This window comes from Rhincodon typus, chromosome 7, assembly GCF_021869965.1.
Source record: "Rhincodon typus isolate 14 chromosome 7, sRhiTyp1.1, whole genome shotgun sequence".
NCBI lineage: Eukaryota > Metazoa > Chordata > Chondrichthyes > Orectolobiformes > Rhincodontidae > Rhincodon > Rhincodon typus.
Window position 1 is genome coordinate 90,312,843 of NC_063338.1, and position 12,558 is coordinate 90,325,400.

The window sequence follows — 12,558 nt, forward strand, 5'->3', positions numbered from 1 at the left end:
TGGTGATACCCATATCCTTGGATCAAATAAAGAAAATCTCTTCTGGTGTCATTCTGGTCCAAGCTGACTAACTCAGCAGTGAACATGGATTTAGTTTTGCATTCTCTATGACTCTGTATATCTTTGGACAGGTGCTTATTGCCCCTCAGCTCGTCAAACTTCTGAGAATGTTAGCCATGGCAACTCTCCAACATTTTCCCCTAAATTCCTACCTTCCTCCTTATTGCAATGTATTTACTTGTCCAGTTAAGTAGCTATCTTTCTGTTAAGATTGACCAACCTTCCCAAAATGCACAAACCTGACTGCCCTGGTCAACCCATTGTCTCCGCCTGCTCCTGCCCCACCGAACTTATCTCCACCTATCTCGACTCCATTTTCTCCCCCTTGGTCCAGGAACTCCCTACCTACGTCCGTGACACCACCCACGCCCTCCACCTCCTCCAAAACTTCCAATTCCCTGGTCCCCAACACCTCATCTTTACCATGGACATCCATTCCACCTGCATCCAATACACCTGCATTCCCCATGCAGATGGCCTGAAGGCCCTCTGCTTCTTCCTATTCCACAGGCCCGACCAGTCCCCCTCCGCTGACCCCCTCATCCGCTTAACCGAACTCGTCCTCACCCTCAACAACTTCTCTTTCAATTCCTCCCACTTCCTACAGACAAAGAGGGTGGCCATGGGTACCCGCATGGGCCCAAGCTATGCCTGCCTCTTTGTAGGTTACATGGAACAATCCGTCTTCCGTAGCTACACTGGCCGTAAACCCCACCTCTTCCTCCGTTACATTGATGACTGTATCAGCGCTGCCTCGTGCTCCCACGAGGAGCTCGAACAGTTCATCCACTTCACCAGCACCTTCCACCCCAACCTTAAGTTCACCTGGACCATCTCTGATACCTCTCTCTCCTTCCTGGACACCTCTGTTTCCATCTCTGGCAACCACCTGGAAACCAATATCCATTTCAAGCCCACCGACTCCCACAGCTACCTAGAATACACGTCCTCCCACCCACCTTCCTGCAAAAATGCTATCCCCTGTTCCCAATTCCTTTGCCTCCGCCGCATCTGCTCCCAGCATGAGGCATTCCACTCCCGAACATCTCAGATGTCTTCCGCTGCCTCAGTGGTCGAGAACGCCCTCAAACGTGTCTCCTGCATTTCCTACAACTCATCCCTCACACCCCCTCCCCGCAATAACAACCAAAACAGAAGCCCCTCGCCCTCTCATACCACCCCACCAACCTCCGGATCCAACGCATCATCCTCCGACACTTCTGCCATCTGCAATCCGATCCCAGCACCAAAGACATTTTTCCCTCCCCACCCTTATCTGCTTTCCGGAAGGACCACTCTCTCGTGACTCCCTTGTCCGCTCCACACTCCCCTCCAGCCCCACCACACCCAGCACTTTTCCCTGCAACTGCAGGAAGTGCTACACCTGCCCCCACACCTCCCCCCTCACCCCCATCCCAGGCCCCAAGAAGACTTTCCACATCAAGCAGATGTTCACCTGCACATCTGCTAATGTGGTATACTGTATCCGCTATTCCCGTTGTGGCCTCCTCTACATCGGGGAAACCAAGCGGAGGCTTGGGCACCCCTTTGCAGAACATCTACGTTCGGTTCGCACTAAACAACGCCACCTCCCAGTCGCGAACCATTTCAACTCCCCCTCCCATTCCTCAGATGACATGTCCATCCTGGGCCTCCTGCAGTGCCACAATGATGCCACCCGAAGGTGGCAGGAACAGCACCTCATATTCCGCTTGGGAACCCTGCAGCCCAATGTTATCAATGTGGACTTCACAAGCTTCCCTCCCCCTACCGCATCCCAAAACCAGCCCAGCTTGTCCCCGCCTCCCTAACCTGTCCTTCCTCCCACCTATCTCCTCCTCCCACTTCAAGCCCCACCCCCATCTCCTACCTACTAGCCTCATCCCGGCCTCTTGACCTGTCTGTCCTCCCTGGACTGACCTATCCCCTCCCTAACTCCCCACCTACACTCACCTTTACTGGCTCCATCCCCGCCTCTTTGACCTGTCTGTCTCCTCTCCACCTATCTTCTCTTCTATCCATCTTCTATCCACCTCCCCCTCTCTCCCTATTTATTTCAGAACCCCCTTCCCCTCCCCCATTTCTGAAGAAGGGTCTAGGCCCGAAACGTCAGCTTTCCTGCTCCTCTGATGTTGCTTGGCCTGCTGTGTTCATCCAGCTCTGCACCTTGTTATCTCAGATTCTCCAGCATCTGCAGTTCCTCCTATCTCTGTGATTATTACTTTGTTGTGTTTTCTCCTGGTTTTTAGAAGAAAGACTTAAGTCATTGCTGCCTGCCCTTTGCTGTTTGCATTGAATTTACAACACAAAAACAGTCCATTTTGCTGAACTGATCTGTGCGTTTATTTGTGCCCCACATGAGCCTGCTTCAATCCAATTTTGTTTGAAGTCAGTGAACTTTCAAACTGCCATCAGAGGAGCTTGTGCTGTACCACTTGAAATTAACAAAACAATGCACAGTGTACAACAGGTGAAAGCTGTAATTGCATTTCATAGCTATTTTCAATCAACCATTAATACACCTGAAGACCAGGTGAGCTTGAATGCTCTGGCTGACAGCGATACTGCCACTGTACCCCAAGCCCACCTAAATGTTTTTAATCAATTTTCTCAGGGCAAGTGGTTCTTGAACCCGGATCTTTTTGCCCAGAGGTAGGGAACACTACCACTGTGTGCCACAAGAGCCCTTTTGTTTTGCATTTTACAGATATTTTAATCAATCTTCTTGGGCATGTTATGACACACTTCTGGAACAGGTGGCATCTGAACCTATGGCTTCTGGTTCAGAGGTAGGGATCACTGCCAGTATGCCTCAAGGGCCCTTCAAAGGTGAATGCCAGAGATGGGATGTTGGTTAGCCTTGTCCTAATTGTTTCCCACAAATTGGCTAATTGCTGCTTCACTGCTACTCACTTGCGATTCCTGCCTTTGATCACCAGCAAAATGATAATTGTCTTGGAGGCACATTAATGGAGCTCCTTCAGCCAAAGAAGCTTGTGAATGCTACCTACTGACAACTTGAGATGGACTAAGCCCAGATAGTATTATAATCTGTTGCAGCTGAATGTATAAGGATGCTAGGCAGACAACCTGCACTATAAGAATCTGTGGCTTTCTGTGAAGGAAGAATTTGAAGTATAGATGCAATACAGACTAAAGTCAGAGACTGTCTCCCCATTTACAGTCATGTCATGCTGCTATCTTCTTCCAGGAACAGTGAAAGCAGGAAGCTGTGCAAGAAGATGAAAGTGGAACCAGCCTCAAAGAAAAATGGCGTTGAGTTGTTGCATTACAAGTAAGTAGAGTCGAAGTCCGTTAAATGCTGAGGTTTAGTACTTCTAGCGGGACCACTTTTATTGAAATTTTGGTGACTGTTGCATGTTGTTTTCTGCTGAAGCCACAGATTGTCCTCTGACTGAGAGCAGCAGATGGGTGCCTTGCTGTATGATTTCCGCAAGTGTTGTTCTGAAACCAGCTGCTGGGCTACAGTTGCCCTTCCTGTCTTTTTTTTCCTATCTTCCCAGCTTGGCACTTGCCCATATCAGCATAGCTGAACAGTACGTTTACGTTCTGGCATGTTCTGCTGTTTGCTCCTGTAGTTTGTGTTTTTATTTGGAAAACTTTTTCTTTGTTGTTGACTGCCTTGTATAAAAATCACAGTATTCTTCTTGGTTGGTAGCAGCTTTAAAGCGCTTTCAAAAAGAAACATTGCATCAATATAGCACCCTTCACAACTTCAAGACCAAAGTGCTATTCAAGTTTAGTCACTGCTCCAAAATAAAAAGTGCAACTGCCAGCTTGTGCACAGCAAAATCCAACAAACCATCTGATCGTTGGTTTTGCTTGAGGTGTAAGTATTGATCAGGATGTGCAGAACTTCACATGTTCTTCTTTGAATAGTGCCACAAGGTCTACCTAAGAGAGCAGGCAGTGTCACCACCACCACCACCGGCAGCACATTTCAGGCACTTACCACCCTCTCACATCTCCTTTGAACTTTTTACCCCTTTTTACCTTAAACTTATGTCCCCTAGTAATTGACATTTCAACCCTGGGGAAAAAGATTCCGACTATCCGTTCTCTCTCAGACTTTTGTAAAATTCTATCAATCCGCTCTTTATTTTGCTTTCAAGTGAGAACAAACCAAGTTTGTCCAATCTCTCCAGCTAATACCCTCCAAATCAGGCAACATCCTAATAAACTATTTCTGTACCCTGTCCAAAGTCTCCACAGCCATATACTAAATGTAGCCTAATAAAATTCTATATAGCTGCAACATGATTTTACAATTTTTATACTCCATGCCCCACAAAATGAAGGCAAGCATACCATATGCCTTCTTGACCACCTTATCCACTTGTGTTGCCACCTTCAGGGAACTGTGGACCTAGGTCCTTCTGTATGTTGATGCTACTTAAGGGCTCTGCCATTTACTGTATACTTCCTTCCTGCATTAGATCTTCCAAAATACATCACTTCACAATTGTCTGGATTAATCTCCAACTGCCATTTCTCCGTTCAAATCTCCAGCCTCTCCTCTGGCAATCCTCCTCACTATCCTCAGCTTTCCCAATCTTTGTGCCATCTGAAAACTTACTAATTGGCCACCCACATTCTTTTCCAAATAATTTATAGATATTACAAGCAACAAAGGTCCCAGCAGTGATCCCATGTAACATCACTGGTCATAGATCTGCAGTCAGAAAAAAACTCTTCCACCACCACTGTCTTCTATGACCAAGCCAGTTCTGTATCCATCTCAGCAGCTCACTACAGATCCCATGTGACTTCACCTCTTGTATCAGCCTGCCGTGAGAGACCTTGTCAAAGTCCTTGCTAAAGTCCACATAGAAAGCACTTACCACCCTGCCTTCATCAATCACCTTTGTTACTGCCTCAGAAAACGCAATCATGTTTGTGAAACGCGAACTTCCCGCACAAAGCCAAGCAACATATCCCTAATAAGCCCAAGTATCAGGAATTATTAAAAACATTGCTTTATTAAAACTTTTTCCTCTCTTTGTCTGCTTCTATCCTATATTTAATTCTGCTGGGCTAGCAGCTTCCTCTGCCCAACACCACCTTACTTGTCAAACTTAAGCATAGATGATGCATATTAGCGTGATCTTCAGGCATCATGGTCGAGCTCATGGAAGCGCCAGCAGCACTTGCACTTGCTGTAAGGGTATTTGAAAAATAGTCACTCGCTGAACAAGGCATACCTACTGCTCTGTCCTGCACCTAGCCCAGGAACTGTGTCCACGGTAATTGTTCTCTTGCCGACCCAACTGGTAGTCACATTTATGGTGCATTAACATAATTTTGGAACAAACGATAGTTCAAAGCAAATCTAGGCCACCTTGTTGTGCTGGCTGTTGTGCAAAACTGGTTGAATCAGTACTTGCCATTCTGATGGCAAGATGTATGTTTCTGTGTCTCTTTAATTAATCTCTCTGTTTTGAAGAGGACAATGCAAGGGAGAGTGCTTTGGCTTTTGAGGGGACAAGTGTGTTCATATTTGTGCTGAAAGATACTAATACCTGAGTGTTTCTAATTGTATAGGGACGGAGCTTTCCACGTTGAATACGAAAGGCCTGAAACGTTCAAGGTAATAATTGTCTGTGCCAAGTGTTTGTGGGTTTTTACAGTGATTGTTACTTTTGTTCACTCGTGGGAGGTGGGCATGGCTGGCTGGGCCAGCAGTATTGCCCTTGAACTGAATGGTTTGTTCTAGGACATTTCAGAGGACAGCTAAGAGTAAACCACATTGCTGTGGGTCTGGAGTCATATGTAGGCCAGAGCAGCTAATTTTCTCACCTGTAGGATATTAGTGAACAAGATGGGTTATAGTTATGTGGTTGTCTTCAGACAAATTATTTTATAAATTTCAGATTTGTATTGAATTCAAATTTTTCCATTTTCCTACTTGGGATTCCAACTTATTTTCCCCAGAATATTAGGGACATTGAATTACCAGCCTAGTATCGTCACCACTATGTTCCAGCCTCCCCTTAAAGATTAATTGAACATTGCTTTGTTTTTATTTGCTGTGTTCCTGGCTATAGGTTTGGATGTGCTGTGCTTGAAGGACAGCAAAACCCTCAAGTGCTTGGCCTTGCCTTTGAAAATAGTTTTATTTTGGTCAGTTTTCCTCCAACATATAATCAGTTCTTAGATGTGTCAATCTTTCTCTCATTGGAAAGAATGCAGGTAAATATGCAGCAATCCAAAAGATTCCATGCATTCTATGCACCGGTCAGTCCTTCTAAGTTGCGATTCCACAAACCTAGTAAAACATTAGAGGGTACCTTAATGATAACTGTAGCCAAGGGGCTCCTTTGAGTATGAGTCTGCTTCAATTGCAGGTTACCGTGCTTAGACTGTCTGCCATGAAGCCTGTTTCCAAGACACCCTGCACTAATGCCTGCAGACATACACAAGCATGTATGTATGCATTGCACAAACGCTCTCAAACCTATCTTTAGATATTTTGAATAAATCTGTTCAGAGATGTTTTGACACACTTCTGGAGCAGGTGGGTACCTGGCTCAGATTTAGGGTCACTAGCGCTGTGCTACAAGAGTCCATCAAACCTACCTTTATTGCTAATCCCTGAACAATATTCATTTGAGAACAAGGAATAGTAAATCATTTTGGTTGACATTTCTGAGTTAAGTATTGTATATCCTCAGTTACCCTCCCTCTATTTTTTTTGTCAGCATTGTAATCAACTGCTGCTGCAAACTATTGTGGTTTGACTCTCAATCACTTCCCAATAGTACAACTGCTTGAGCTGCATTAAAGAATAAAGTATTCCATCCAACAGTGGAAACATCTATCTTAACTATTATGCAAAGCAGATATACATTCCTGTATACAAGCAGCTGGTTAGAGGAAAAGTGTAAATTTTCATTTTGAATCAAGTCCATGAGAAGTGTTCAGTGGAGCCAGTGCTGTAAGCTGTTTAATAAACAAGGATGAAAAATAGTGTGTGCAATCAAGTCCAAGTCTCTCCTATTCTCCCTCCAACCACCTAGAAAGAAGTAGACATGGTTTTGGGTTCACACTCATTGAGTTACCTCTTGTGCCACATGCACTTTCTCCTGAAAGTGTGGACCCTTGCCAGGATAAGAATCCATGTACAGTCTTCAGAGAACAGACCCAATTTGGCCGCTCTTGCCATGAATCTAGGGCAATAAACCTTGGCAGCTATTCAGCCATGAAGTGTATTGCATTTGAGCCTGACCTTTTCTTCCCTGGCATCTTCATGTGCGCTGTATAGCAGAAGTCTCTGGACATGAAAATAAAGCTAGTTGTTCTCTCTTCCCCCATCCACACCTGACGCCAGTACCTCCACAGCCCTGACTCACTGAAGCCAGATGTTACCTGGCCTGAAATCAGCTAGTTTGATACAAAGTGTTTTACTTTATTTGTCTTTTTTGGGTATAAATTGGAATATTTTATAAGCTACACAGGGGGTCTCCTCATGGGAATTAATGCACCCTAGTATTTAAAATAAAGTGATTCTGTAAAATGGACTATGAGATGCATAATGTAAAGATCTAAAAGCAGGAAGTGTTGAGATTACATTCCCCTTTGTGGTTGAAGAGAAGCCACAGATCATACAAGTGGGTGTGTTTTGGTTAACCAGACTCTTTATGCAGATATACATAACCTTCCTGTAAATACCTTGAGGGCATGAGTGAACACTACATGCAGGAGCAGGCCCACAGGAAGGTCTTATGACCTGCCAGCCCCATTTTGCAAGGGTGCTGAAGGATCAGGAACATGGGGCTAATTGCTCAAGTTCCATTTCTTTAATTTCTGTTTTTTCCCTTTTATATTCCAGAAGTGCTGTTGCACACAATTGATTGTGTTTTTCCCATCAGCCTATCACCCCTAATATTTTTCAGTCTTTTAGCCACCAATAAATGTAGGGTATGCAGGGTAGTTTGATCTTAGAGTAGGGTAGTAGGTTGGCACGACATCGTGGGCCGAAGGGCCTGTACTGTGCTGTATTGTTCTGTTCTATGTTCTATGTTCTAAGGCATAGAGTTTCCATCGCAGTCATTGCGTAGCAGGACTTGAGGTAAACCAGATTGGCTTATTTTGTTTCAGCAAGCCTAGTCAAATGACAATGGATCAGAGTGATTATCCAGCTTCAGTATCTGCATTACATTTGTTCAAAATCTACAGGCCTCTACTTTCCCGAACATCAGATTGCTTTTTAAATTATGTACTTCCTTAAATGATTTCCAAAGGTGCCCAGGTTGTAATTTTATTTTGCATGCAAATCACTCATTGCATGAAAGGCCTCCTGTTATCACTGCTAAATTGGCCTTTCGGGAGTTCTTGTGTTCTGGCATCCAGTAACCTTCCCAACCTCCCCCTTTCTCAGTGATCCAAAGTTGTGGTTTTTGAAACTGTTTACAGTCTCCTGAGTCAGAGTTTTAAATCTTTCTGTGTAAACTAAGTGGTTGGATTTCTCTCAGGGGATCCAACTCCCTGGCTGTTTTGTGCAATGTTTGTGAAGGTCTGCTGGTCTGGCTTGTCAGTGCACTAATACCTGGTGACGGGAGAGTGGTGGTATTCACGTTCTGGTTGCGGGCTGTCTTGACAGCCATAACAAAGGTGACTTTCTGGTAAAAATGAGCAGCCAAAGCCATGCTTCCTTTTTGTACTACAAATCATCAATTCTTCTTGCAAAACAGACCGCCATTTTTTGTCACTTGGTTCAGCACTTGGGACTGAACCATAAATAGTTTTCTCTCTTCTCTGGAGGAGGCAGTGTTGGAGAACTGGGAGAAGAGAGTGGAGAAATAGAACAAAATCTGATGCATGCATTTCTTCCTAAAGTGTGCCTGATTTGTTGGCCTGTTCTAGTTAATATCGTAACGGTGGATGGAATCTCCTGTCCCTGTCCCTGTCCCTGCCACTTTGAGAGGAACCTTTTTGAGATCAGGGTGGAAGAAGCATATTACCATGAGCCTAAGAAGTTTTAGATGCACATCTTTTCATTTCCTTTAATCGTCTGTACCACTATCAATAATTTGTGTATTCAGAACTGAGATTCTACTCCTCAGCTTAGACATTTAAGAGCTTTGCACTCTTTCTGATTGTTTACAGTCAATGGTGGCATTTATGAGGGATCCAGAGGGCGCTCCATTGTGGGAAGAGAATCCTGACGCGAAGGATGTGGTTCACATTGACAGTGAGAAGGTTTGACACTATTCGTGATTATCGACTTAGCTGGGAAATGGGATTCTCAATGGTGATAACAATACTGTTTTGTTTTGTTTGTGTATGTGGGATTGCAAGTCTGTCAATGTTATTGATTGTAGCATAAAGGAAATGTAATGCTTGCTGCACAATGTGGGCTTCAATTATTTTAAGTTTTTTTGGAGGAATTTTATTTTCATAAACACAACTGTATAATTTGATATTTTAACGTAATGATACAGTGTAAAATGTGAAAATCTGACTCCATAACCCAAAGTCTGACAACCCTAGAAAGTCACAACGAAACAATCACAGAACTGCCGAGATTTGCTGCACAGCAAGAGGATGTTCAGCCCTCTGTGTTTATACTAGCCCTTGCTAGAGCAATGGAACTAATCTCACTTACCCTGCTCTCCCCTAAAGCTCCAAATCTTCCTCTCCTTCATTTCATGCAAAACATGGACAAAGCAGCCAGCTTGGTTGGCACCACATCCACAAACATTCACTTCCTCCACTACCAAAGCTTAGTAGCAGCTGTATGCACCATCTGTGAGATGCAGTGTAGGAATTCACCAAGGTTCCTGAGGCAGCACCTTCCAAGCCCACGAGCATCACCATCTAGAAAGATAAAGCAGCAGACGCATGGGAACAATGCCATCTGCATGTTCCCCTCAAGCCACACACCACCATGATTTAGCAATGTATCACCATTCTTTTATTGTCACTGGTCCAAAATCCTCGAACTCCCTCTCTAATGGCAGTGTAAGTATGCTGATCACCGCTTTAGTGCAGCGATTCAAGAAGGCAGCTCACCACCATCTTCTCAGGAGTAATTGAGGATGGGCAATGGGTGCTGGCCCAGCCAGGTCACCCACATCACCTGAATCAGCCAAAAAAAAGGTCATTTGCTCCTATGATGCTGCTTGGCCTGCTGTGTTCATCCAGCCCTGCACCTTGTTGTCTCGGATTCTCCAGCATCTGCAGTTCCTACTATCTCTGATTCAATTTTAACCCCACTGCGAAGCCTCTTCTAAGGATGCCTAGCCTGAAGAAGTTGCCCTCCTCCCTCCGGACAAACCTCAGGGGATCTCTCTACCACTGCAACTCTCCTATTTATTTCAGAACCCCCTTCCCCTCCCCCTTTTCTGATGAAGGGTCTAGGCCCGAAACGTCAGCCTCTCTGCTCCTATGATGCTGCTTGGCCTGCTGTGTTCATCCAGCCCTGCACCTTGTTGTCTCTCATTTGAAGTAGTATTTGTTGTGGAAAATTGTGCCCAACAATATCCTGCTGAGCTCAATAACCAAATAACTGCAGATGTCTGAAATCTAAGGTAAAAACAGAAAATACCCTGCAGATTAGATGTCACTTATAGAGAGAAACTTTTAATGTGTCAGGACGATGATGACCCTTTATCAGAACCTGTTCATGACAGCATTTATGCTGTTCAAGACCCCTCCCACCTCTTCAGCGCTGCTTTCAGATGATGATCAACAAGCTGCCAGTGCTTGCAGTTCTATGGAAGAGCGCAATTGAGAATAAAAAAATTTCAATGATTCCCAAAAGGGCTTTAAAGGGCAAATTTCCTTTGAGTTCACTGTGCCTAAAACAAAATAAAATGCTCTCTTCACAACCCAAGTACAGAACATAACACGGTCACCAGGAAGACAAGCTAAATAACTCCTTAAGCAAAATCTGAGAAGCCGTAGAAACTGGCCACAGCAAGTGCTGTTCAAAGCCACGTCATACAATTTCATTTGAGCAGTCTTTTTACCATTCTTGAGCTCCTTATCAATAATGAATCCTTCCCTTTGAAATTGGATTAGCTGTTTCCACATGTAAGTTTCACTGATACTTCTATTTGGGGTGAGAAGCAGGGGATCAATATCTTGACATGAATGCAGAGCTAAGGCATATATTACTTTCAGGATAGAAAGTTTATGTTTACCTTGCATTTATGTAGCACCTTTTAAGACAGTAAAACATACACTTCAGAGCGTAATCAGACCAAAAAAATGACAAAGCTAAAGGAGGAGACATGAGTGCAGATGGGCAAAAGCTTCAACAGAGAGATGTAGAGAGCTAGAGAGGTTAGAAAGGAAATACCATAGCTCAGGTTTGAACAATTGAAGTCTGGCAGCCAGTGCTGGGTTAAGGAAATGAAGGCAGGTTGAGGCTGCTTTGAATTGGAGGAACACAGTGAAGAGTATAGGGAATTCAAGTTACGGAGGGATCAAGCGAAGAAAGGGTTTGAATGCGCAGATAGGATGTTAAATTTGAGGCGGTAATTTAGTAGTTATAGGAAGTCATCAAGCAACGGGATTATGAGTGAATGGGACTTAATGTGATTTAGGACATAGCAGAGTTTTGAATGAGTTCAGGTTAGTGGAGGATGGAAGATATTCCTCAGAATCCCTTAAAGAGTCAACTGGAAAGATCCAGCTATGATGTGTCTGCACCCCTCTCTAACCTGCTGCTTTAGATGAGTGCCAATACCAGGACTTGGGTGCCAATTCTGGTGCTTGAACCCTAGTCAGTATTTTAAAAACTCAAGTCCTGACTTTTAATGAATTGTATGTTATATGTGTTAGCATTGGGTCGGTGGTAGTCTCTGCTCTAAATCTAAAAGTTCTGGATTCAGGATCCCCACATCTGAGATTTGAGCCAGCTATTCATGATGACACTCCCCATGCACTAGTGGAGGAGCACTGGTGCTGGCCTTTGGATGGGATGTTAAACTGAGACCTTGCCTGGCGTCTCAGGTGAGTGAAAAAGAACGGGTGAGTTCTCCCTGGTGCCATGGACAATATTTATTCTTCAACCTGCACCTAAAAGGATATTATCCGGCCATTACGAAAGACAGGGGAGTGATCTCTGGATAACACTATGCCTCGGCCAACATCTCAGAAAACAGATTATCTGTTTTATTCTCATATTGCTGTTTCTGGGAGATCGCTGTCTGTGAATTGACCATCATGTTTGCTGCATCAATGACCATACAGCAGAAGTGCTTCGTTGGCCATAAAGTACTTGAGTATTCTGAGCTCTTGACTGGTTCCAACTGTGAGAGAAAAGAGGCATTTATAATGGGGGACATTATCCTGATGATGTAATCTTGTTGGTTATTGGGAGTTCAAATTACTGGAGTCAAATGGACATCAGGGTAAGTGACAGTTTTTCTCCCAGCTCAGTGGTGGTGCAGGTTCTCATCATTCAAACTATCTGTAGGGGTCAAAGTCCCAAAGACAGCATTGTGTGGGAAGAGTATTGTACAGCCAGGA

General features: G+C 44.3%; 1 protein-coding gene across 1 annotated transcript in view; it reads left to right on the forward strand.

Annotated features, from left to right (window-relative positions):
* The first annotated feature begins 3,251 nt into the window (after positions 1 to 3,251).
* The window catches only part of pdia5 (protein disulfide isomerase family A, member 5), an 88,583-nt gene continuing 79,276 nt past the window's right edge, over positions 3,252 to 12,558 (forward strand). The window contains exons 1-3 of the mRNA XM_048599263.1: positions 3,252 to 3,355; positions 5,623 to 5,668; positions 9,187 to 9,279. Of these exons, the coding sequence (XP_048455220.1) occupies positions 3,252 to 3,355; positions 5,623 to 5,668; positions 9,187 to 9,279 (243 nt within the window). The remainder of the gene's footprint in view (positions 3,356 to 5,622; positions 5,669 to 9,186; positions 9,280 to 12,558) is intronic.